The 27093-nt window shown below is 43.5% G+C and overlaps 1 protein-coding gene across 1 annotated transcript in view; it reads right to left on the reverse strand.

The window, feature by feature from the left end:
• Window positions 1-21508, reverse strand: part of slc12a3 (solute carrier family 12 member 3) — a 73063-nt gene extending 51555 nt beyond the window's left edge. Inside the window, exons 1-6 of the mRNA XM_034132929.1 lie at window positions 21251-21508; window positions 20231-20365; window positions 1389-1464; window positions 1164-1259; window positions 862-1001; window positions 632-742 (exon numbers count right to left, since the gene is read on the reverse strand). Coding sequence (XP_033988820.1) covers window positions 632-742; window positions 862-1001; window positions 1164-1259; window positions 1389-1464; window positions 20231-20365; window positions 21251-21508 — 816 coding nt within the window. The remainder of the gene's footprint in view (window positions 1-631; window positions 743-861; window positions 1002-1163; window positions 1260-1388; window positions 1465-20230; window positions 20366-21250) is intronic.
• Between the last annotated feature and the right edge of the window lie 5585 nt (window positions 21509-27093).

The raw sequence follows: 27093 nt of genomic DNA on the forward strand, positions 1-27093 counted from the left end.
AAACTCACGGCTGTATTGTTGTCCTTTACGATATAAGTCCAACGGACATGACGAACAAAGTGACAAACTCGACAGACTTGACAAACAAGACGAAAACACAGTTTTTTCCAGACCGCGAGGGGCCGCTGCGACTGCTCGCACCGCCATCTGAAGTATGATGATAATGTAAAGGAGGGACTTAGAGTAAAGTTGTTATATATATGTAAAGCTATGTGCTGTATCAGAAACAATGTGCGATGTGTTTTGGAAGTAATATGGTCTGTGTTTACATTAGCAAGCATCGCTAACAATCAGAGCTAATCATGGCAGCGTTTAGCTGAGTATCTGCTGGTAGACAGCCTTCTCTTCACAGAGCTCACTGCTTGCATGCGGACGCTCCAAAGGGGCGTGGCCGGATTGGACCCTCTGGCGGGCCAGTTTGTCCCGTGGGCCATATGTTTGACACCCCTGGCTTAAATGTTCACTTATTTTTTCACCTAGGCAGTTGTGCTTTCGTAGGCAGCAATATGTCATAGGTAGTGAACATTAAAGTGTGGGAGTTGTTTGTTTTGACTTTATTCTAAAATCCCAGCCTATTGTTGTTGACCATAATAGCAGTTTACCATGTTGTCATATAGTTTGTTGAACTAACCTTTGACTCCCACGCCATGCCAGCCATTGAGATACCCAGTAGTAATGTGACAGTAATGATGCCGATGATACGGATGTCATTGGTTCGGTCCACCATGACAGCTCCATGTTCCTGAGGAGGACAGTACGTGAAACTACGTGTGTTTAAACAGAAGGACAAACTGTGTGAACTGTACAGAATCATTGTAAGCTTTGCTCCACATACATGTTCCCTCACAGCAATCTACTTACACTCATGAGGTCTCTTACAGTCTCTGCAAAGCCCACAGTGTGCATGGCCACAGCTACAGCATTTGCAAACGCAAAGATCAGACCGATGGACCCCCCCAGCTCTGGACCAAGGCTGCGACTGATCAGGAAGTAGGTCCCACCTGAAGACAGGAGAAACATTTTTTGTGGGAAATGTGGTCATCAATCACTGTCAATAACGTGTAAAAAGGTCCATATATTCTTATGATATTAGTCCTTCTTTTTGAACAGGTAAACTACATGTGTAGCCAAAGTTGGCTGCATGTTAAACTGAGCACACAGACCTCCTTTGACCTTGCCGTTGGTGGCGATGGCGGAGGTTGAGAGGCCGGTGATCCCAGTGATGAAGGAGGAGAGGAGGATGATCACCCAGGTCAGACCTGACAGAGACACAGACGGAGATAAATCATGTGTCAGATAGACTGAAGCTTTCACAGTCAATAACTGTTTTAGATTTGGTTCAATTACATCTACAATTGACAAAGCAAATAAACATGTTGTGGACGTACCAATACCAGCCTGAGCAGTGATCCAAGTCAGCCTCAAGTACAGGATCACCCCCCAGATGTTCAACATGCAGCGGACCTGAACATGGGCACAGAGTTACTGACACCAAAACCAAAACACATGTTTATATTTATGTATATTTTGTATTTAAATCTTTAACCATAGCACATGTTGTACAGTGCTTACACATTATAACTACTGTTGAGTAGTGATGTGTCGGTCGCGAACGAGCCGATTCTTTTGAACGGCTCTTTGGTACGAACGAGGGGAACCGAGTCCTACTTGGTGAGAGCCGTTCTTGTTATCGTTCAATCGTTGGTCCGCACTCACTGCCTGCCAAAATCCACTCGCCTTTTAAAAAGCTTGATTTTGTTCCCCAAACGTATTCTGTGAAGACCCGCCCCTACTCTGATTGGTAGGTTTCAGCACGAGGAGTGAGGTGGGGTGGGTCTTAACGGAATACGTGAGAGAGAGAAGTCATAACAACTGGTACAGGACAGGTAGACGACGTGTTTTTCGGATGGAAAATGAGCCAAACGCGAAAACGCAGCAGCATTTGGATGCACTTCAACCAAAACCCAGGCAGTGATAAAGCGCACCATTTGTAAAGGCAAAATATCCTTTAAAGCAGGGTCAACAAATAATCTCCATCACCACTTAAAAACACACTACTAATATTAAGAGTTGCATGAATTTCATTCAAGGCAAGGCAACTTTATTTACTTAACACATACAGAGGGTAAATTCAAAGTACATTCACTGACATGATGACATGGATATGGCGCCACCTTGTGTCATGTTTACAATGCCGATTATTGACATTAGGTCTGGCAATACAGTCAATCATTATCCTGGTGATTATTTCGCAGATAAACCTAGTAACCTTAAAAAAACGGCTCTTTTGAACGGCTCTTTTGAACGGCTCTTTTGAACGGCTCTTTGAAAGGAACGGAGCCATAAGATCCGGCTCCCTTCAAAGAGCCATAATTCCCATCACTACTGTTGAGTATTGCTGATATTATGCTCGGATAAAAATTGCCAATACTCCACAATTGTGGTTGCTAAGTTGAACTCGTGCAAGGTTCTTCTGCTGCTCTTGTGTCTTTAAGGGCTTCTTAGTCAGTAGGAGCTGTAATGGAAAGAAAGAAGGACACAGTGTACTTTACAGTCTTTAGCTGCCCAACAATAGGTCAGAGCTCTGGCCCTGATACACCATGTTACTGTAGTGTGACTTCTTAGAGATGTCTTGTTTCTGTATGCATAACACAGGAGTTTACAATAACTACTAACAATTGAACTTGCAATTTTATGAACAGTTTAGTTTGCTGTTTCTTTGTTATTTTATTATTTGTATAGAGCAGTGCTTCTCAAACTTTTTTCAGTAATGTACCCCCTTTGAAACATTTTCTCAGCCAAGTACCCCCTGACCGACCCCGAACATTTTTGATAGAAAAAGCCTATATAAATAATTACAATATAGTGATGTTCCATCAGTGTGTGATTTATGAACTCCTTCATCCATGAATTACAACAAACAAAGAACATAACGACAGATTTTTAAGTAATAATTATATGTTTAATGAACCAATGAACAAAATGTTATATTATGCAAAAACTATAAAATACAATAAACAAATATTATAATAAAATGTGGTGCCTGATGTGCTACCGTCCAAAACCCCATGCATAAACAAGAAAACAGCATTAAATAAGCAGTCACAATGCATGAAAGGGTTAAAAACAAAACAAAACATTGGAACAAAAATGTGCAATTACAATAAAAACTACGTAATAACACTGCAATGACACTATTCATGAGTTTTAGGTGCATTAAACTGCATTTGAAAATAGAAAATACAATTTAGTGTCAAAACATAGGCAAAAAAAACAAACAATTGTAATAATAAATTAATTATAAATTGCAATAACACTAACAAGTAATAATAAGAGCACTTTAGCACTCAATTTAGTGTGAAACGTGTGCTTGTCCTTCACTGAGGATCTTGGTCATCCTTGGTGGCAGAGAGGACACAGCAGTGATCAGACTCTTTTCCAGGCCCAGTCTGTTTCTCTGCTTTGTTTTGATCAGAGTCATTGCAGAGAAGGAGGCCTCACACAAATATGTGGATCCAAAGGGCAGTAGCTGCTCCAAAGCTGTTTTTCCCAGCTCAGGATGCTCCTTTTTCACACACACCCAAAACTGCGTGAGAGTGGAGTTTTCAAATGTCACCTTTAGGCCGCGGTCAGATGACACATCCAAGAGTTTTTCCTGGTGACAGAGAGGAAGCTTTTCTCTGTTTGCTTCTGACAGAAGAAATGGGTTTCTTACCCAATCAAGCTGTGCAGGTTTATCCTCCATGTCAGGAAAGTACGACTTGAAACTAACTATCAGGTTGGCCAAGTGTTCCTCTATAATGGACTTGACTGGAGCGCTCTGCACATCCTCACTGGAGAGGAAAGCATCTACCTGAGGAAAGCAGGTGAGATCCCCCTGTGCACATGCCCGTTTCCACAACTCTGCTTTCTTTACGAAACCACCCACCTTGTCATACAGGTTCAGAATGTTGGTGTTCTTTCCCTGCATGCACACATTCAGCTCATTCAATTTGCTGAATATGTCTGCCAGATAGCAAAGCTTTGCAAGCCAATCTGTGTCCTCAAACAGTGTGGCATAGGGAGATCCTTGCTCTGACAGAAAGGTGGGCACCTCCGATCGTAGCTCCAACAGCCTGCTCAGTATCCTCCCCTGAGAGAGCCAGCACACTTCTGTGTGTAGCAGTAGTTGGGTGTGTTCAGCTCCCATGTCCTCGCAAAGGCGGTGAAACAGACGCGCATTGAGTGGCCTTGACTTTATGAAGTTAATCACTTTGATGCTGTTGTTCAAAACGTCATGCAACACAGGACTTAGCTTTTTGGCCGCCAGTGCTTCCCTGTGTATGACACAGTGATTCCACTGCACTTCTGGATTTTTATCCCTAATACGTGCCATGAGCCCTTTAAATCGGCCCGTCATTGAGGCAGCTCCGTCAGTACAGACACTCATGCAGTTTCTCCAGTCCAGCTCGTTTTCAATAAAGAAATCATTCACAACATTGAAAATGTCCTCCCCCGTTGTTTTCCCCTCTAAGGTCTTGCAGAAAAGCACATTTTCATAAATGTCGTCAGTATCCACGTATCTCACGAAAGCAATGAGCTGAGCCTTACCGCTGACATCGGTCGATTCATCAAGCTGCAGTGAAAATGTTTCGCCAAGTTTTCCCACAACTTGTTCAACAATATCTGCTCCCATTCGTTCTATTCTGCGTGAAACGGTGTCATTAGAAAGAGGCACCGTTTTGAACTTCTCCGCGGCACTTCTGTGATGGGGGTCTTTGATAATCCGTAGGGATTTCTTCCTGAGCCGCTGGGAGTAAAGGTCCTCCATGGATGGCAGCTCCGTCCTGGTGATGTGCTGTGCAGTTTTCACCACCCTCTGTAAAGCCTTACGATTGAGGGCGGTGCAGCTGCCGTACCAGGCCGTGATGCAGCCAGTCAGGATGCTCTCTATGGTGCACCTGTAGAAGTTGCAGAGTATCCTGGAATCCATTTTGAACCTCCTCAGCCTGCGGAGGAAGAAGAGCCGCTGTCGAGCTTTCTTGGTGATGGTGGTGGTGTGAAGAGTCCATGTCAGGTCCTCAGTGATGTGGACCCCAAGGAACCTGAACCTTTTGACTCTCTCCACCGTAGTCCCATTGATGGCGATGGGGGCGTGTCCCTCTCTCTGCTGCTTCCTGTAATCCACAATCAGCTCCTTTGTTTTGCTGATGTTGAGATGGAGGTTGTTATCCTGGCACCAAGATGTCAGGTTTTCGACCTCCTCTCTGTACGCCGTCTCGTCGTCGTCTGTGATCTGGCCGATGACGGTCGTGTCATCAGCAAACTTCACGATGGTGTTGGAGCTGTGTGTGGCCACGCAGTCGTGAGTGAACAGGGAGTAGAGGAGAGGGCTGAGCACGCAGCCTTGAGGGGCACCGGTGTTGAGAATCAGGGTGGAGGATGTGATGTTTCCGACCCGCACTGCCTGGGGTCTGCCCGTCAGGAAGTTCAGGATCCAGTCACAGAGGGCGCTGTTGAGCCCGAGTTCTCTGAGCTTGATGGCCAGCTTGGAGGGCACAATGGTATTGAATGCTGAACTGTAATCTGTGGTGGCTCTACTCTTCAGCCACCTCCCTTGTGAGTGTGTGTTCCCTTTCCCTGTCTGTGTGGGCGTGGTGGCTGTCACTCCTGGCTCCCGGCTCAATCTCCACCTGCTGCAAATCTCCACCTGGTGCAATCAGCTTTACACACCTGATTCCCATTCAGCCATTTACTAATGGTATATCAGCGGAGGCTCCACAACATGTCAGCGCCAGATCGTTGTTTAATCCCCAGTGGTAACTCTCAGCCTTCTTAGCCGATTTAAAACTATTTCTCTGTACACGGAATACTTTTCTCATCTGTTTCTCTTATGCTCCAGGATCACTATCCAGCCGCCTTGTTACCATCACCTGCCGCCACCAGTCATCATTCCAACCGGATTACTCTCCACACTCACCAGTCTTCATTCCTACAGGATTACTCTCCACGCTCCTCCACCTCACAATAAACCTTTTTCCAACACTCTGCCGTGTCCTGCGTTTGGGTCCTATCGGATATCGTAACAGAACGATCTGGCCCAAGTCACTCACCGCACCAAGCCAGTAAACCTCATTCTGTCTGGAAACCATCGTGAGTTTATTCAGTTTCACCTTATTTCCTCACCTCATGCTCCCATAGTGTTGGGTCATCCCTGGTTAAGAACACACAACCCCCAGATTGATTGGATAACTGGCAAAATCATTAGTTGGAGTTGTTTTTGTTTATCCTCATGCCTGCAGTCTGCCCTACCGCCAGCAGAGGCCGCCGCTCCACCACCCAAGATCGAGCCGCCTGACCTGTTATCTGTCCCCATGGAATATCATAGCCTAGGAGAGGTGTTCAGTAAACAGCGAGCTCTTTCTCTTCCTCCTCATCGACCCTACGACTGTCCCATTGACCTCCTTCCCGGGGCCCCTCTGCCTTCCTCACGTCTGTTCAACCTGTCTCGCCCTGAGAGAAAATCCATGGAGAGTTACATCCATGACTCCCTGGCTGCTGGTGTCATCCGCCCATCCTCCTCCCCGGTCGGTGCTGGGTTCTTCTTCGTGTCCAAGAAGGACCGCTCACTGCGGCCCTGCATTGATTACAGGGGTCTCAATGCCATCACTATAAAAAACAAATATCCATTACCCCTCATTAACTCCGCCTTTGAACCCCTCCAGGAAGCCACCATCTTTTCCAAACTGGACCTCCGCAATGCCTACCACCTCGTCAGAATCCGTGAAGGGGACGAGTGGAAGACTGCCTTTAACACACCACTCGGTCACTTTGAGTATCTGGTGATGCCTTTTGGACTGACGAATGCCCCAGCAGTTTTTCAGTCAATGGTGAACGATGTACTCCGTGACCTCCTCAACCGGTCAGTCTTTGTCTACTTGGATGACATTCTCATTTTCTCCCGTAACAAGGAGGAGCACATTATCCATGTCAGACAGGTGCTGCAGAGACTCCTTGAAAACAGACTCTTTGTGAAGGCGGAGAAATGCGAATTCCATGTCAACACAGTCTCATTCCTGGGCTACATCGTTGAGGAAGGAAAGATTAGGACCGACCCTGAGAAGATCCAAGCGGTGGCGGGGTGGCCCAAACCAACCTCAGTTAAACTGCTTCAACAGTTTCTTGGTTTCGCCAATTTTTATCGGCGCTTCATCAGAGACTACAGCAGAGTGGCGGGCCCTTTAACCAGACTCACTTCCCCTACAACTGGTTTTTTCTGGACTCCAGAGTGCGATGCAGCCTTCTCGGAGCTAAAGAGACTTTTCACCACTGCCCCTGTGCTCATCCACCCTGATTCCTCTCGCCAGTTTGTGGTGGAGGTCGATGCCTCCAACACCGGGGTAGGGGCAGTTCTTTCCCAGCGCTCGGAACGAGACCAAAAATTACATCCATGTGCATTTTTCTCTCGCCGCCTCACTCCAGCTGAGAAGAACTATGACGTGGGTAACAGAGAGCTGCTGGCTGTCAAACTTGCCCTAGAGGAGTGGAGGCACTGGCTGGAGGGAGCCGAGCTCCCTTTTATTGTATGGACAGACCACAAAAACTTGGCGTACATCCAATCTGCCAAGCGCCTTAACTCTCGTCAGGCTCGATGGGCCCTGTATTTCGGCCGCTTCTCATTCACCCTTACCTACCGTCCAGGGTCACGGAACCTCAAGCCGGACGCTCTCTCTCGCCAGTTCGCTTCCGAAGGACCAGCTGCCAATCCAGACACTATCCTGCCTGCCTCCTGCGTGGTGGCGGCTGTTACCTGGGAGATTGAGTCATTGGTTAAGGAGGCTCAGCGGGCGCAACCTAACCCAGGTAACTGCCCAGCTAATAGTCTTTTTGTGCCTACCCCTGTTCGCTCCAAGGTCCTGCAGTGGGCACACGCCTCCCGTCTCTCCTGTCATCCTGGTGTCCATCGCACACTGTTTATTCTAAAACAACGGTTCTGGTGGCCTTCCATGGCTCAAGACACCAGGGCCTTTGTTGCTGCCTGTACAGTATGTGCCCGCGCCAAGTCCTCCCACCAATCTCCCTCTGGCCTGCTTCGGCCGCTGCCGGTACCTAGGCGTCCTTGGTCGCATGTGGCCTTGGATTTTGTCACTGGACTTCCACTGTCACAAGGAAATACCATCATCCTAACTATTGTGGACAGATTTTCCAAGATGGTACACTTTGTTGCTCTTCCCAAGCTTCCCACAGCCCGAGAGACTGCAGATCTTCTGGTCAATCATGTTGTTCGACTCCATGGGATTCCCACCGACATCGTCTCTGACCGGGGTCCCCAGTTCATTTCCCACGTTTGGAAAGCCTTCTGTCAGGCTCTGGGAGCATCAGTGAGCCTGTCATCTGGATATCATCCTCAGACGAACGGGCAAACGGAACGGGCCAACCAGGATCTGGGGGCGGCTCTTCGCTGTGTGGCTTTCAGGAACCCTTCGTCATGGTGCCCACATCTGCCATGGATCGAATATGCCCACAACTCCCTGCCAAATGCAGCCACAGGTATTTCACCCTTTCATTGTGCCATGGGTTTCCAACCACCCCTGTTTCCATCCCAGGAAGAGGAGGTTGCTGTTCCTTCCGTTCAGACCCACCTTCGTCGCTGTCATAAGGTGTGGAGGGATACCCGAGCCGCCCTGCTCCGCTCCGCTGCCCGCAACTGCCTCATCGCAGACCGCCACAGGACCCCGGCTCCCAACTACTTACCAGGTCAGAGTGTTTGGCTTTCCTCCAAAGATCTCCCACTCAAGACAGAGTCGAAGAAACTCACGCCACGTTATGTCGGCCCCTTCATCATCGACTCAGTTATCAACCCATCTGCAGTAAAACTCAAGCTTCCCCCACACATGAAGGTTCATCCGACATTTCATGTTTCTCTGTTAAAACCTGTTGCCAGCAGCCCCTTGTCTCCTCCAGTGAGTGTTCCCCCACCCCCCCGCATCATCAATGATCACCCAACCTACACCGTCAGGCGATTGTTGGACGTTCGTCGCCGTGGAAGGGGATTCCAATATTTTGTGGATTGGGAGGGCTATGGTCCAGAGGAGAGGTCTTGGGTTCCCCGGCGAAACATCGTGGGCGCGTCCCTGGTTCGGGACTTCCACCGGGATAACCCTGGTAGACCTGGTAGACCTGGTAGACCACCTGGAGGCGTCCCTTAAGAGGGGGGTACTGTGGTGGCTCTACTCTTCAGCCACCTCCCTTGTGAGTGTGTGTTCCCTTTCCCTGTCTGTGTGGGCGTGGTGGCTGTCACTCCTGGCTCCCGGCTCAATCTCCACCTGCTGCAAATCTCCACCTGGTGCAATCAGCTTTACACACCTGATTCCCATTCAGCCATTTACTAATGGTATATCAGCGGAGGCTCCACAACATGTCAGCGCCAGATCGTTGTTTAATCCCCAGTGGTAACTCTCAGCCTTCTTAGCCGATTTAAAACTATTTCTCTGTACACGGAATACTTTTCTCATCTGTTTCTCTTATGCTCCAGGATCACTATCCAGCCGCCTTGTTACCATCACCTGCCGCCACCAGTCATCATTCCAACCGGATTACTCTCCACACTCACCAGTCTTCATTCCTACAGGATTACTCTCCACGCTCCTCCACCTCACAATAAACCTTTTTCCAACACTCTGCCGTGTCCTGCGTTTGGGTCCTATCGGATATCGTAACATAATCAATGAACAGCATTCTCACATATGTGTTCCTGTTCCTCTGGTCCAGGTGTGAGAGGGCAGTGTGGATGGTGAGGGCTATGGCGTCGTCTGTGGACCTGTTAGCTCTATAGGCAAACTGCAGGGGGTCCAGAGAGTCCGGGAGGGAGGAGGTGATGAATGATTTGACTAACCGCTCAAAGCACTTCATTATGATGGAGGTGAGTGCTACTGGGCGGTAGTCGTTGGGGCAGGTGATGATTGTCTTTTTGGGGACAGGAATGATGGTGGAGTGTTTAAGACATGTGGGGACTACAGACTGCAGCAGGGACCTGTTGAAGATGTCTGTGAACACCTCTGCCAGCTGAACTGCACACACCCTGAGAACACGGCCAGGGATGCCATCAGGTCCAGGAGCCTTGTGTGGGTTAACCCTTTTAAAGGATTTACACACATCTGCCCTGTTTAAAACAAAAGGGCAGGGCTCTAGCTCCTGGTCCCTCTGTACCTCCACAGCCCGGCTGCTCTCAAAGCGTGCAAAAAAACTGTTCAGCTCATCTGGGAGAGATGCGCACGCAGACACTCCCGCAGCACCCCCCGCTGCTCCTTTGTAGTCTGTCATTGTTCTTAGTCCCGCCCACATGTTCCTGGTGTTACAGCCTTTGAAGTCAGATTCCACCTTCTCTTTGTACTGTCTCTTTGCATTGTTAATTGCTCTCCGGAGATCATACCTAGATTTCCTGTACTCCTCCAAATCTCCAGCTCTGTGCGCGATAGTGCGCGCTTTCAGCTTGCCGCGCCCCTCGCCGTTTATCCAGGGCTTTTGATTTGGGAATGTTCCTACAGTAACCTTCGGTACCACGTCATCGATGCATTTCCCAATGTAGCAGATGACAGTGTCCGTGTGTGTGTTGATGTTATTGTCCTCAAACACACTCCAATCCGTAGATGCAAAGCAATCCTGCAGTGCTGCATCTGACTCCTCGCTCCATCGCTGTACTGTCCTTGTTACCGGTCTGTCCCTTTTAAGTTTCTGCTTGTAAGCAGGCAACAGCAGCAGAGAGATGTGGTCTGATTTGCCGAAGGGAGGGCGAGGGAGAGCCTTATATCCATGTCGAAAAGGGGAATAAACATGGTCCAGTATGTTTCCCCCGCGCGTTGGGCAGCTGATGTGTTGATAATATTTTGGCAAGACCTTCTTCATGTTGGCGGTGTTGAAATCTCCGGCCACAACGAACGCCGCATCTGGCCGTGAAGTCTCGGTCTTATCAATAATCCCAAACAGCTGATCGAGTGCCGTGTTGTTGTCGGCGAGCGACTGCGGCGGGATATACACTGCTGTTATCACAACAGATGTGAATTCCCTCGGCAGGTGAAAGGCCCGGCATGTGATCATGAGGTGCTCTAGATCAGTGGTTCCCAAACGGTGTGCCGTGAGGCAAGTCCGGGTGTGCCGTGGGATTTTGTGACAACCATACGTTATTATTGCAATATACAACTACACAAAAATAATTCTTTTTTAATTTACTATATCAGTACTTTGTATGCACTCATTTCATAATACAGAGGCAAACTCTATACCTAAAAACAATTATTTAAAAAAAAATCCTCACAGAACCCCATATTTCGCTGTTAACGCAGTTGCAGGTGGGAATTATAAGACCGTGACACATCGAAGGCTGAAGGACAACATTAAAACAGAGAAACACGCAAGAGGGAAAATGGAGCGCTTTCTTGTGCGGAGCAAACCACCAACCACCAGTGCAGAGACAGTCCGAAGAAATAATCTTCACATCTGAGCACCAGTTGTTATTAGTCATTACACACACACCGCCTCCCTTACTTTTCCCCGAGTTAGCAGTCCGGTCCTGACGAAAAATAGTGAATCCGTCAGGAACAATGGCGGAGTCCGGGATAGCGGGGTTGAGCCAAGTCTCAGTGAGAATTAACACGTTACAGTTCTTAATGTCCCGTTGAAAAGCAATCCGACTTCTGAGTTCATCTAGCTTATTTTCAATGGATTGAACATTAGCCAGAAGAATACTCGGAAGAGGGGGTCGATTCTCTCGTTTTCTCAGTCTGACCAGCAGGCCGGCCCGGCACCCTCGCTTTGTCTTCTTCTTGCGTCTCTCAGGTAGAACAGCAACAGGTAGCCATGGCGAATCTCCATTGTCTGTCGGAGGGTTATTATTGTCCACGAGGTTTCGCAATTGAAGAAGTTCCTCTCTGCTATATTGTATGGCAGAGTAGGTGCGGTCGGCTTGCATGTTGCGAACCATGTTAAAAGTAAAACAGCAAAAGTAAAATAAATATGTACAAAATACGAAAAGGGGCAAAGTTGGAGAGGAGCCAAAAGACGATGCGGCCATCTTCACCGGCACATTCCCGACAGGAATTATCATGGTCAAAAAGGGATTTACTAAACTTAAAAAACGGGATGATTTTCATTGTCTACTTCTCAAAACGAAAAATAAAACCACTAGTAAATAGAAACGAAAAAAAACCCGTTTTTTCATAGTCTGCTACCGGAAGTTGTCTTACAAAATAAGAGCGCAGATGAGGACGGTCCTGTGACGGCCGTGATTCGGGGTTCCGTGGTCAAATTAGCCCGCGCCTAAAACATGATATTTAACCCTCCGGTATAACTCTGGACATTTTTGTCCAAATGGTTAATTTTTCACATTTCATTTGGCAATAACTTTGGTTGTGTTACTGCAAATGGCATGATTTTTTGTAACAAGGCTATATTCTCGATATATTTTGGAGTTCCAATTAAAATGTTTCTAATGGGTCTATAATTTACTTTGTAAAAAATGGACTACCCTAAATGACCATTCGGGACAAAAATGTCCACTGCCAAAAAGTTTGATAAAAACATTATATTAAAATGTTCTTTTCACCACTTTGTTGGGTTCAATCTTAAAGCAACTTCAGCCCTAATCAAGAAATACCAAATATTTAATCATTTTCAGGATTTTAACCCTTTAAATGCCATTTTGAATACATTAATTCACTGTTGTTTTTCATGATAAAAACAGAGCAAATTAGTTATTTTGCTATGGGCTTAGATATGTCTCATAATTATTTGTGTGAACAGAAAAATAATTTGTGTGTAAATATGTGATTTGTAAATGTAAAACACCATCCACAAATGCATTTAAAAGATTTGCAAACTCACAAATAAATTTGTAAATGTAAAACAGATCTGCAAATACGCAAAATACTTTTACAAATAAAAAAAAGATCTTTGAATATCTCTTTAACATTTACAACTTTCGATCAGGCATTTGTGAATCCATTTTGTATTTGTCGACCAAAAATGCGCATAATACATATCTGGGGACTGGCTTCTTTTTTTTTATCACATTCTTGGATCTGTCAAAGATTAGCAACAAAATAGATTTTGGTGCATTATTAGTTTTTGCACAGAGTAAGATTTAAAATGAACTACCCTAATTAGTCATTCAGGACCAAAATGTCCACTTCCAAAAGCAGATTCATATTTTTTTAAACTTGTTGGGGTTAAATCTTTCAATCAACTTCAGTCCTGATAAAAAATACCAAATATTAAATCATTTTAACCTTTTAACTGCCAGTTTGAAAACATGATGTCGCATTTTTTAAGAAACTCATACACACACTCATTTTAAACCTCCTTATACCTTGTATGTGTGTGAGTAATTGTGTGTGAGAATGAGAGTAACGGCCCGTCCACACGGCAGCGTGCGTTGAAGCTTCAACGCTTCTGCCCATTCACTTTGAATGGGGTGATGTCACACTTTGCCGAACTGCATTGTGGGAGCGTCGCTTCGCTTTGCTCGCGTTGCTCGCTTCAAAAGTTGAGCAATGTTCAACTTTTGAAGCTTCGACGGAAGCGTCAGCCAATCAAATCATATGCCAGTACAAGCTCTAGCCAATCAAACCGCGTGCTTGTGTGTCCGGGGCGGGAGATTCATGTGATTAGTTGTTGGTCGAGCTTCAGACATGCCCGCCGCCAAGCTTCAACGCACGCCGCCGTGTGGACGCTGTGCTCTCATGGCATTTTGTTTTTTATTTGTGCTGTTTCATGTGTCTTCATCAGGCTTGCCCAATACGTCGATCGCGATCGACCGGTCGATCGCAAGGGTAGTGTGGGTAGATCGCATGGCATTGAAAAAAAAAGTAATTTTTTTTTTTAAAGTTAGCCTATCATCCATCCTTACTATGGCCTTTGCCACTTGATTGACATACAGGTAAGCCAGTCTGAGTTGTATTGTGCCATACGGGTTCATGCAGTTATGAGGGGGCCTCACCTCCTCATCTGAAGCGCAAATGCGGCGCACTATTATATGCTTATGCGGCGCAATTAGTGTAAGCGCCACAGTTTATCCGCCGTTTAGTCCACTATCACCCCCCCCCCCCCCCGGCTCATGACACAGATTGGGCAGGGGCGGCCCTGTAGGTAGATCATTTGGGCGTGGTCATTTTAAAAGTAGCTCCCAAGCTGAAAAAGTGTGGGCACCCCTGGTCTTGATGTATGATCTTGACCTAGCTTGACCATGATGTTTTGAATTGTTTGGATCTTCAAAGTCCTTTGATAATGTCTCTTTAGCAAACAGACATACACACCCATACATGCACTCCTTCAAGTAAATAAAAACACCTGGCTGCAAAGCCAAAGCTACACATATGTGTAGTTTGGCTGGCTGGTCATTTCATTCCTGTGATACGCAACAAGCAGGTAAGATGACGAGGCACTTCTCTGTGGGACATGCTAGGTATCATGCAGCCCTTAACTTCAAGCTGCATGACTTATTCACTGAAACGGAAACAACCTGAGAAGGAGAATCTGATGTGGAGTTTGTGGTGGAGTCTGATACTTCTTCATCTTACCCTTCCCCTGAAAGTGCAGATGACATTCTCACATACAATTACTCACACACATACAAGGTATAAGGAAGTTTAATATCATATTTTCAAACTGGCAGTTAAAGGGTTAAAGATTGAAATAAAAATATCATGTTTTAGGCGCGGGCTAAATTGACCACAGAACCCCGAATCACGGCCGACACAGGACCGTACTGATCTGCGCTCTTATTTTGTAAGACAACTTCCGGTAGCAGAATATGAAAAAACGGGGGGTTTTTCGTTTCTGTTTACTAGTGGTTATATTTTTTGGTTTTAGAAGTAGAAAATGAAAATCATCCCGTTTTTTAAGTTTAGTAAATCCCTTTTTAACCATGATAAAGAAAAACGCCTTGTATTGAAATCTTATTTTTAACATTTTAAAATGAAAATTAAACTCGTTTTTGGTTTTTGAATATCCTTTTGTGAAAAGAAAATCCAATGACCAAAACATACACTGACCGAGAAGCAGCGTTCAGTTATAATGCTCCAAATATCTGGAACAAACTCCCAGAAACATGCAGGTCCGCTGCAACTCTTACTACTTTTAAATCCAGGCTGAAGACTTTTCTTTTTGCCGCTGCTTTTAATTGATATATTCTAGGGCTGTCAAGTTAACGCGTTAATGCTCATTTTTTTTAATGCCACTAATTATTTTAACGTGCGATTAACGCATGTGTATTTGTCCTCGGCCCGCCCCGTAGTTTCAGAGCCCAAAGGCTTGACGTTGTTGTTGTTAGTTGGATGGTGGGAGAGGAGAGGGGGGGGGGGGTGCTAGTGAACTGTCAATGGGGGGGAAGCCTCGCTGCGGGGAAACGGCGGACCTCTGTCGGCACAACTTCGATGAGGTCGTTTAAAATCATAATAAAGTAAGGGCGGTGCCGGCCGTCAGCGAACCGGCCGTTCTGTGGTTCTCCAGATTCTACAGACGGCCAGTCCGCCCCTGCTGACAGCCCCGCATGCCGCTCGCTTGCGGCAGACCGCGCTTGAAAGTTTGCCGGGGAGACGCCTGGACAACAACAGCGATAGCTAAATGGGTGGCTACAGCTTAACATTGTGGAGGACGAGGGGCTGCATCAGTGGCGTAGCCAGGAATTATTGTGTGGGTGGGCCTGGAGAAATGTAGGTGGGCCAGGGGGAGAGTTATTAAGCGTGGGGTATGAGCTGAAACTTCATTATTGATTTTATAGATTTTTTAATGCACTAATTAAACCAACCCGGTATCACGGCAAGACGTGAACATGTGACGATCTACCATGCTGGGAGACGTGAATATGTCACGGTTTCGTCCCTTCAAACGTGACAGTTACACGGTATTGTTAACATGGCCCAACCAGTGGAGAAATACCCGGAAGTGCCAAGCAAATGCTCTACCAAGACTATTGGTCGGTTTTTATTGTCAAAATGAGATGTTTTTAATTTATTTTTTAATCTTCACACTTGATTTCGCCGATTTTCTTGTTGCCCTAGCTGGTCGACACCTCTTTTAGCAGAAACAAAGGCTACATTAATGTATTAAATCTATGTTAATCCATGTGTGTGGATCATAGACTGGTGTGGATGTGGAATTAACGGACGTGACGTTGTGCGATTGCGTTGCCAGGCAACGCAATTTACAAACTCTTCAACTACAACCCTAATTATATTTAAAAACATTTTAGAAGGCCTCACGAAATACTTTAATGTAAATTAAAATGTAAATGTGAAGGGGTGTGTGTAATGTGGTGATTGATATTATTCACCCACGGATCTATGGGTTGGGGGTATTGTTCCGCACGGACATTTTAGTTAACCGGACTTACTGTTGATGTGAAATCCGAAAGAAAATACGTTCTACACCATAACGGTGCACAGCTGATATAAAAGGATATTTGTGATTTTCTTTGAATATAAGAATGTAAATACTGAGTTGAGAGAATAGTCAGGGGTTTTGGGTGATGGGAGACACATCTATGGATTCAGAATTTCAATAGCTTACTGTTAAATGACGGATATACCTTTCTGTCTGTGATGTTTTACAAATCAGATATTATAAGTAAAACATGTGAAATAATATAGCAATATCCTGTACAATTATGTGAAAACATGAATAAAACTACACATCTTCAGATGTTATACATACACAAGTGTCCTACACTAATAATACAAAGTTATTATGGCTGTGTGTACCTTGTGTGCACCGCCTAGTGGTTAAAGCACGTTATTGAATTAGTTGTGTATATGATATGTCAATGATCCTTAGAAAATCTTGAAATCTTGAAAGGGATAGCAAAATAGCCATTATATACAGTCTTTAATTAACTATTAGTAGAGAATAACGAGTAATGAATATACTTTATAGGGATCTGCAGATAAATGTTTAGTCTTCTCAAGCAGCAACTATCAAATATCTCTCCTGATTGTTGGCACTTGACACCTTTCCCTGAATTTTACTCAGGTGTAACTAAAGCCTGATTTAAGGGTTGTTTATATTTCACATCATTAATCAGAATCTGCAAAGTAACTAAAATAAATGTAGTTGAGGTAGATACCAGGTTAACCTCTGAATTGTAGTGGAGTAGAATTGCTGTTTTGTTTAGTAATGGATATTGAATATGGAATAAAGGTTTTGACAAGACCTGCTCCAGATGTTAATGATCTAAACAAAACAGCACACCTGAAATGTATATTTAAATACTTTATTAAGGGCAGTGAATTCGTTTTTTCTGTATGTTTTTCAAATCAGTGTTATACAGTAAGTGTCATAGACAGTGTTACATTGCTATTATTATCCTTAAAATATATATAAAACAAAACCATTTATGATCTTTTTTTTTGGGTGGTTTACTAATGACAGTTAATTATGTTACTGCTATTGATGGTTTCATTTTTGTGAAAAATAATAAAATAATAAAATTCAATAACGTGCTTTAACCACTAGATGTGCCTTTCTATCAGCTGTGCACCGTTATGGTGTAAATACAGCCTATCTACCAATTGGATCAAATATAAAAGTCAGCCGAATTAGTATTGATACTGCAAGGAGACGTATTGTGTGAAAAGAAATGTAAGATGTTGTTTAATTGCTGATATATTTATGATCCACGTCACGTTTTCAGTTTTGGCGGCAGTGCTTCCTGTTTGTCCAGAAGTCTTCTCATCAGGGCTCTATAAATAAAGAACTACGGCAGATATGTAATATTTAATGCAGCCGAACCGTGTATTACAATGCCGTTATGTGATGACCTCCAAAGAGAAAAGCAAGCAAACTCGGAATAAAGTATTATTTTATTTTTAAAAAATGTTTTCGGATTTCACATCAACAGGAGTCCGGTTAACTAAAATGTCCGTGCGGAACAATACCCCCAACCCATAGATCCGTGGGTGAATAATGTCAAACACCACATTACACCATAGACTGTATATATAAGCATTACACACACCCCTTCACATTTACATTTTAATTTACATTAAAGTATTTCGTGAGGCCTTCTAAAATGTTTTTAAATATAATTAGGGTTGTAGTTGAAGAGTTTGTAAATTGCGTTGCCTGGCAACGCAATCGCACAACGTCACGTCCGTTAATTCCACATCCACACCAGTCTATGATCCACACACATGGATTAACATCGATTTAATACATTAATGTAGCCTTTGTTTCTGCTAAAAGAGGTGTCGACCAGCTAGGGCAACAAGAAAATCGGCGAAATCAAGTGTGAAGATTAAAAAATAAATTAAAAACATCTCATTTTGACAATAAAAACCGACCAATAGGCGCGGTAGACCATTTGCTTGGCACTTCCGGGTATTTCTCCACTGGTTGGGCCATGTTAACAATACCGTGTAACTGTCACGTTTGAAGGGACGAAACCGTGACATATTCACGTCTCCCAGCATGGTAGATCGTCACATGTTCACGTCTTGCCGTGATACCGGGTTGAATTAAACATAAGCATAAACTAGCAGTGAAAACAAAAACATAGGCACGGCGGCCTCAGAATGTAAAACTGACATCCACATGACTGGCTCGGCGGCCACAGGTTGTTTATCCTTGACAGTCGCACAGTGGGCACACACTGAGAGTGTTTTCATATTCAGCAAATGTGTACACGCTTCACTGCAGACCTCAAGAAGAAATAAGACTTTCATTTACTCACGGCAAAACTTACTTTACTTACTAATTTACTCACGGTAAAAAAATGCACTCCCTATTCCATTGTCATGAAGGTGGAATCTAACTATATCCAGAATAAGTTTGATTGGATCCAGGCTAGAAACATGTTTTTTTCTGCTGTAAAGTTGGGCATTTTAACATGGGGGTCTATGGGAATGGCTCCTTTCTGCATCCATCCCCTGTCGGCCACTAGATGAACTGCACTTCCTTCTGGGCTTGTCAGGAATGTCAAAATCGCTATGACGCGCTGATTGGCTGTGGGTAGGCCCAGGCACACCCGGGCCCACCCACAGCTACGCCACTGGGCTGCGTTAGATAATTCGGATCGCATCCAACGTGTCGACTGCACATCACAGCGCATTATTTTGACCCACAGTGGGAACTTCAGTCTCATGCTTTGACTGTTATGAAGACAGAGGAGCGGCATTTCGCCGACGACTGTAAACAGGCTTGTCTGTTTGAGCAACTGGCTCAGTGCAAAGAAGTACACAGGGTAGGGAGAGAGTGTAAGAGAGAGAGAGAGGTTCCAGGTTGTTGTGTTGAGAATATTCAGGAGAATATTTGTCATTGTTCAAATGATAATAAACAAACATTTGCATAAAGCATATTTGTCCACTCATATGTTGATAAGAGTATTAAAAACTTGAAAAATATTCCTCTAAGGTACATTTAGAACAGATAAAAAATGTGCGATTAATTTGCGATTAATCGCAATAAACTATTTTAATCGACTGACAGCCCTAATATATTCATATCTCATACTGCACTGTAACTTTTATTCACGTACCTGTGTTATTTATGTTTTATTATCTCTGCTTTTAAATCAGTGTTTTTAAATACCATTTTATAATATGTTTCTTAATGCTCTTAATGTCTTTAATTTTTGTAAAGCACTTTGAATTGCCTTGTGTTGAAAGGTGCTGTATAAATAAACTTTATGGCTCCAGTAAAATCTCAAATTTAGGAAATATGACATTTATGTTTTTATATTCAAAATTGTGTGAATACAACTGGTGAATGGAACAGTTCTATGATGCTATTATCATACATCACTGATTGCTGTCAGCTCAGTTAATCATCATCATCATGGTCATTGGATCAAAGACAGTTATAGTTTTTTGACTTCATTCAATTGTTCTTTTGGAATTTGTACTTACATAAGTAAACCAAGAACAAATAACACTGCACATTAAAAACCACATTTCACCAAAATGAAAAATAAAATGTGAGGATGTTAGTCCTGAGCTGATCGGCATCTCCGCTATCTGGATTTGTTTGGGTTGCAAGGCTTTTTGATTTGTACAAATCCAGGCTTTTTCCTTGGACCTTTCTGGTCGAGAATGATGGAAGTCTTGGCAATTATTAATGGAGGTTTTGAAAGCAAAGGCACATTTCATTACACAAATAATAACATGTATATTTCATAATATGTATAGTTACTCAAATGTAAATAAAGACATAGATCAGCTACAACCTACAGATAAGGACCAAAACCTGGTGTAACCCTCCCTACCATGACTCCCTGGATCCAGCCGAAGCGGGTGGGTTCAGGTTCCGGCTGCTCCCCCTCCTCTTCCTTCTCAGAGCTGTCTCCTTCCTCAAGCTGTCCACAGACTGTCTCCTCATACACCGGGGGTCTGCAGTCCGCCTAGACCAGTGAGGACAAACAATTCCAATCTTTATGGGCTTTAATCACTAACCACAGATTTATTTTAGCTTAGACCCAAATACTGCCACCCCAAATAAAAATGCATGTGAAAGAGCTCATCTCTGCATTGAGATTTTACAGAAATGCATTATCAACACTAGAGCGAGTAGACTTTGTAACAGAAATGAAGAATGATTCAAACCAATTTGACATAAACAGAGTTTTTACATTTTAGGTATTTTATTTTAGTTGTCAGTATTATTCCTTTAAACTACTTTAAGGAGTTTCAAAAAAGATTGCCTGTTGCTATTATCCGCTAATAACACAAGTTTAACGAAAAGAAAAAAGAAAAATGACTTTGTAAACTAGAAACACAGACAAAAATTCAAAATAAAATATTTTCTAAATCATTTATAAAAGCCAGTTGTTGCATGTTTTACAGATTAGGGTTACAATGGTATTTGATGTGAATGGAGCAAATGTTGTCAGATCAAGGATTAAGTATCTATGAGGAAAATCTGATTCAGAATTCCTTTGTTTGTCTCGCAACAGGGACATTTAGACTTTAGAGAATAGACTTACATATTAGAAAGTATGCACATGTTATTAATAATAAAAACACAAAATGGAAAAAAAACAGATAGCAGGTAAGTACACCATGTTTTTTTTAAAGTTACCATTTAAATTAAGAGGTAACTGGTACTGTTTACAGAATGTAAATACATTGAAAGAAAACTAAAGCGTGAATTCGCACGAGGGTGTATTGCATCGTGTATTGTACAGGTATAAGTGGCAAAAATGATGAACTATGTAACCTGACTTATTTAAGATTATCTTTTTTTATTCTGGTAATGTGGGTAGAGCTAAGCAGAGACCCCTCCTCACCTCAGGGTTAGCGTGCAGCTGGTACAGTGAGGGTCTGAAGCGCCTCCGTCGGCCGTACACCTCTGTGTTGGCGTAGAAGTCATAGTGTGGGGGGGCATCCAGAGTCTCGTAGCCAGTTAGAGCATCTGATCCCAGGGATGCTACGCTGCTCCCATCAATGTAGCACTGGTAGGACTCATCCAACCCCCCAGGAGCTGCCTTCACACTGGGTCTGTATGCAGCCAGGTGAACACCATCGCTGGCTGCTGGAACCTCCATTCAGAACAGCAGATCTCTCTCTTGTCTATTTCATTTGATTGTTACCTCAATAACAGCGAACAGTCTGCTTTTGTATAAATATGTTTAATCAAAGCTGTCTATCTGTGTGTCTGCAGTGTAAGGTGTGTGAACAAGGCTTCTTTGTGCGGCTGCTTTTATATTTTACCTCAACAAGCAGGAAGAGCCCAGGGCTGTGTGCTGTAACAATGCTGGTTCAGTGAACAATCAAACACAACTATTACAGGAACATTTAAGCACTGCATGGACAATTACACATTCTGGACTGAACTGGCCCTCGAAATACTGTTCCACCAAATTAGTGCAGAATTTGATTATGCTCTCTTATATTCAAGCTTGTGCCTTTGTAGATATTACATTTCATTTAGCTGACGCTTTTATCCAAAGCGACTTACAATTACCAATTACAGGGACATTCTCCCTGGAGTGACTAAGGACTAAGTGCCTTACTCAAGGGCACACTAGTGGTGGTGTTCCAGGCGGGATTTTAACTCACAACCTTCCGATCTTCAGCCCACCTCACTATCCATTAGACCACCACTATCCCTTACATATTACTGTTTAGTTTGGATCAGTTTTCAGTTGAATTTAGTTTTTCGGTGATGTCATCACAATTATTAATGATTAATCTCCAGAGGTGATCGTTATGCACACAGACCAACCTGTGAAATAACCTTGACTGAGACACAAATTCAGAAAAGATATGTAATCCTCTTGTCAACTGTATTTCAATTTCTAATTATTGTCATTTTATATTAGGGTATACTTTAGGAGCTTTTCAATGACAGTGTGTAAATGCAATATTTCCAAACAATTGTTCAATTTCTTTTTATACCATATATTTTTGTGATACAATCATAGTAAACAATAGAACAAAATAAACTCTGTTGTTATAACAAAACACATTTCTTGTTAAGTGGCAACATATAGTCACCAGAAATGGTCTGTTTGTCTGAATGTCTATTGACAGCTGGCATTACCGCAATAGCATAGCAACCGTGGTGCTACAGTGAAGAAACATCACAGATGTGTTGTTGAGATCAGGGGTCACCTTCAAAAGCAAGTGGCCTGATCTTGATATGAATCCCATTTCCTGCATTTCTACAAACATTTAGGGACCATGGTGATACAAAAATACAGGCAAAAATGTAGTTGGCCATAATGATAAATTCTGCCAGAAAGAAAAGTACTAAAATATGTATAACAAAAAGCTGTCTTACTTTCTGAATTGTTTAATATAGGGGCCAACACTGGAGAGAATCATTTCATAAAGTCAAACATTTTCAGAATTAATGTTTTGTGTGATTCAAATAAAAAATAATGTGAGATTCAATTTCCACTTTTTTTTTTTCTTCTTCTTTTATTTATGGTCATATAACAATTGATTCAAAATATGACCAGACGAACCAAAAACAGGTCAACAAACAACAGATAATAGAACTTTTAATATAAAAAATGTATGTTTCATCGTCCTGAATCTATCCCTTCAATCCCATCTCTCCATGTATCCTTTACTGTCCTCTCTGCTCTTCTCAGCTAAAAGAACCAAACACATGCTTCCTGTTCATTCGCAAGGATACAATCCTGGTAAATCTTTTCCCTGCTGACTTCGTCCAGCAATTCTCTGTGAATGTGACAAACTGCTACATTGTTCATGCGAATTTGCATCATTGTAACTCTCAGCCAGGTCTCCAACCTCCTCAGAGCACTGAAGCTCCTCTCTGCTCAGCAGAGGCTGCAGGAACAACCATAAGAAGCCGTATAAGGGCTGCTTGGTCGAAAAGGCCACAGACTTCAGGCAACTAACTCCTCAGAATAGCTGCGGCCTCTGAAGTGGATTTGAATGGGGACTGGAGTTTAAAAGTCCACTGCGGTGTCCAGCTCCCCAGTTAGGAGGACTTCCTCCAGCCTCCAATATTTTCAGACCACTCTGATGAAACCTCTCCTTCAGCTGCATGTCCACAGTATCCAGCAAAAGGCGGTTTGGTGGACGGCGGATGTGTGGCATGCTTATGGGCTCAATATTTAGCATGCTGATCTTCTCTGTAAATCTCATGGAACTTCTCCTCCGATCTCTTTGCCCTCAGGGTGGTCCTAACACAATCTGCTGCAGATAGCATACCAGACACGGTTTCTGTCTGCTTCTGCAGTGTGCAATCAAGCCACTCCAACTCCTGAATTACTTCAGTGGCTAGCATGAGTCCTAACACTGTCGTACTCTTCCGAATCTCTCCAGCAGCCCTCTTGCAGTCGCATCAGTGTTTGAGGCATCTGTTTGGGCCATGTCCTCTCAGCTGAGTAGCACCGACTCGTACTGACGTAGCACAGACCAGATTGCTGGAGTCATGGTGGTCCATCTTGTTTGACACAAGATTGCTAACTGTCCCTGATGCTGCTGTTGCAATGTTCACAAATGTTGTTTTGTATTTGCCTGACAATTTGTACAGACAGCCACGCTTGTGGAGCCAATCCAGGGCATCAGATGTTAGGGAAGAAGCCTTACAAGCAGCCTGGGTGACCAGATGTACACAGTAGGCACCACAGTGCACATACAAAGCCAGTGGCTGCATCTCCCTTATCCTGGCCTGTGCTCCCTTTCTGTCACCTGACATGTTTGTTGCCCCATCATATGTTTGTCCACGCAGACCAGACAGCGGAAGATTCAAGCGCAGCAACACATCTGTGGCAACTTTTGCTAAGTTTACCCCAGTTGTGCTTGAGACTTCGTAAAAACCCAAGAAGGCCTCCTGGGGAACCAAATCATGGTCTACATACCTCACACATATGGCTTCCTGTTCAGTTCCTTCTATGTCCTGTGTTCCATCAATAATAATGGAATACTGGAGGAGAGGCAGCTTGTAAATTGAGCTAATGATTTCCCTAATGATGGTGTTTGCAAATAGATTTAACATTTCATTCTGGATTTGGGGGGATGTTTTCTTGTTGACTGCCATCTCTCTAAGCCAGGGTCACCTTCACATCTTACTTTCAGTAACTGGCTTAAGTTTCCCTCTTCAGCTGCATGGCGTGCTACGAGCTGTACAGAGCTCACCATTTTTAATAGACATCGTCTTGATTCCTGTTGCTCTGCAGCTTTGGCTGAAGATAAATGGACATCTACTGGTTTAGTTTGTTGGCAGTGGGTAGTGACGGCAACTTTGTGTACATTGCTTTTCTCCAAGCAGTTCCATTTCCGGTGCTGCGGCTGGGCAGCAGCTGTGTGTCTGTGCTGCGCGCGGCGGTACATTTGAATTACACCGGGCAGCGGCACACTGTGAACTGTCAGGAAGACTCGGGTCTAACTAACCTTATTTAACAGAAAATAAAATGGCAACAACAGGGCTTGGGAGCAGTGGTTGCGTTAACTCGTCACTCCCCCGTCAGCGCGAGTGAGTGACGAGTTGTGTACAGACTCGACGGGTAATAATGGATTATGACGGAAATGTTACGATCCTGTCCGTCAAAATGACTGACAACGAAAAAGTCTAACGCCACCACTGCTTGGGAGAAAGAAACAATGTGATATTTGGGCCCATTTTCGCTACATTGAGGCGGAGAAAAAAAGCGAATGCATTGTTTTATCAGAAGGGAAGCAATGTGGCCATAACACAGCTGGTAACACCACCACAAACCTGACCACTCTCTGCAAAGCTGCTTTCTTAATCATTCAACCTGTGTTTTTCATCAAATAAGGACAAGATATAATCTTATTGTGAAATAAGTGTGACTAAAATTACAAATTATTGGTTTTGGCTAGACTAGTTTGACTGAAATGTTCTATATAATCTGATGACTAAAAAAGACTCAACAGTTTTCATTGACAAAAAGTAGACTAAAATAATTAGTTTTCTTTGACTAAAATAAGACTAAAATGCTCAGACTTTTAGTCGACTAAAACTTGACTAAACAAAAACAGGATGAAGGTGACTAAATATGACTAAAACTAAAAAGGAAATTTAACACAGGACTAAGACTAAAATTAAATAAAAAAATAGCTGACGAAATTAACACTAGTACATACACTCTTTACTAATTTGGTCGCAACAGATCTGTGCCATCAATGTCTCTAGTTCAGGAAAGTTGAGCAACTTCAGGCTGCAAAATGTTTCTGCTACAAAGCTCAAGTTCTCATGCAGTTTGCATAAGCATGTTTCCCTAGCTGAAATAAATGGGTAAGCAACCCAGTAGGGCCTAAATCTGAAAAACAGAGAATAGGAAACTGATTTCATTGACTTCTCTGGCAAGTACTTCCTGTGCAGGTTGTCCATGAGCAATATTTGTTGCACCTTTACCTTGGTATGTGTTAAAGTCTGCTTTTTTTCCTGTTGTTACACGGCTCACATCATCTCTTGTCTAAAAGGCTCTTATTTATTTTTGTAATTCTTCTTCCATGCATAAAAATGTCTTCCTTGAGAAGGAGTATGGATTTCCTCCTCCTGTCTTCCATCGCCTTTGGGTAAAACCAAGGGTACTTTGGGCATATTTCTGCAACCTTTATTTTGTGACCATCCTCCCTGTCATCAGGTTAATGATGAGTCTTTTTTCCTGACTATTACCAGCTTGTTCAATATGATTTTGTAGATCTTCAATCAATGCGTCATGGAACAGGATTTTCCTTGCATTTTGACTGCCTCTTGGCCTCAGATATCTAGCGTTTGTTGCTGGAGACCCTGACCTCATTAACATCCGTTGGAACCTTTGTTTATATCTCCCTTTTTCCCTCTTTTCTGCTGCTTAGTGCTCTGAACCCTAAGATGTCACCAAGATAAACATGAAAATCCATCTGCTCATCAGGAGGATTATGCGGTTCAGTGTTGGCTCAAGGACACTTCCTCCCTCTCTGGTGAAGGACATCTCACTCTGTATCTTTCATGTTCAGCTCCACTGTAATGAGGGCGAGGACTCTGCTTAAAGTCATACAAGCTGCTTAACAGTCTGAAACCTTCGTTTACACAGTCATTTACAACAATGTTTAACTAACACTCACACACTGTTTGCTTAGTCGCAGAGATACTCCAGGTAAATGTTTGCACCCATTCCCTCAGACACACACACACACACACACACACACACACACACACGCACGCACGCGCGCGCGCGCACGCACGCACGCACGCACGCACGCACACACACACACACACACACACACACACACACACACACACACCAGCTTCAGAAAATGGACATTACCGTACAGGGAGAGGCCAAGGTCACTACTCATTTAGTTACAGATTTCTATGAGTCAGTGTAGGCCGCGTGATGAAAAGTATCACGTTCCCCCCCCAGATGTACTAAAATGATTTTTGACTTAATTAAATCATGTAACCTGGTTTGCCTTAAAAATGCAGGTACTGTTTACATGATTCAAAGAGAATACAGTGCTGTACATTTTTACAGCTGAAGGAACTAGTTCCTAAAGCACACTTTAAACGTGTTCCCTCTTCCTCCCCTTCAACTTTAGGACTGAGTGGAAGCTGTGCTCTCAGCAAGCAAGTAAAACAAGCACAACTATTTTCTTTGTACATCCTTTTTATGCCATCTATGTATGTTTATAAAATTCATTTTTT

The sequence above is a fragment of the Trematomus bernacchii genome, unplaced genomic scaffold (assembly GCF_902827165.1).
Source record: "Trematomus bernacchii unplaced genomic scaffold, fTreBer1.1, whole genome shotgun sequence".
Classification (NCBI taxonomy): Eukaryota; Metazoa; Chordata; class Actinopteri; order Perciformes; family Nototheniidae; genus Trematomus; species Trematomus bernacchii.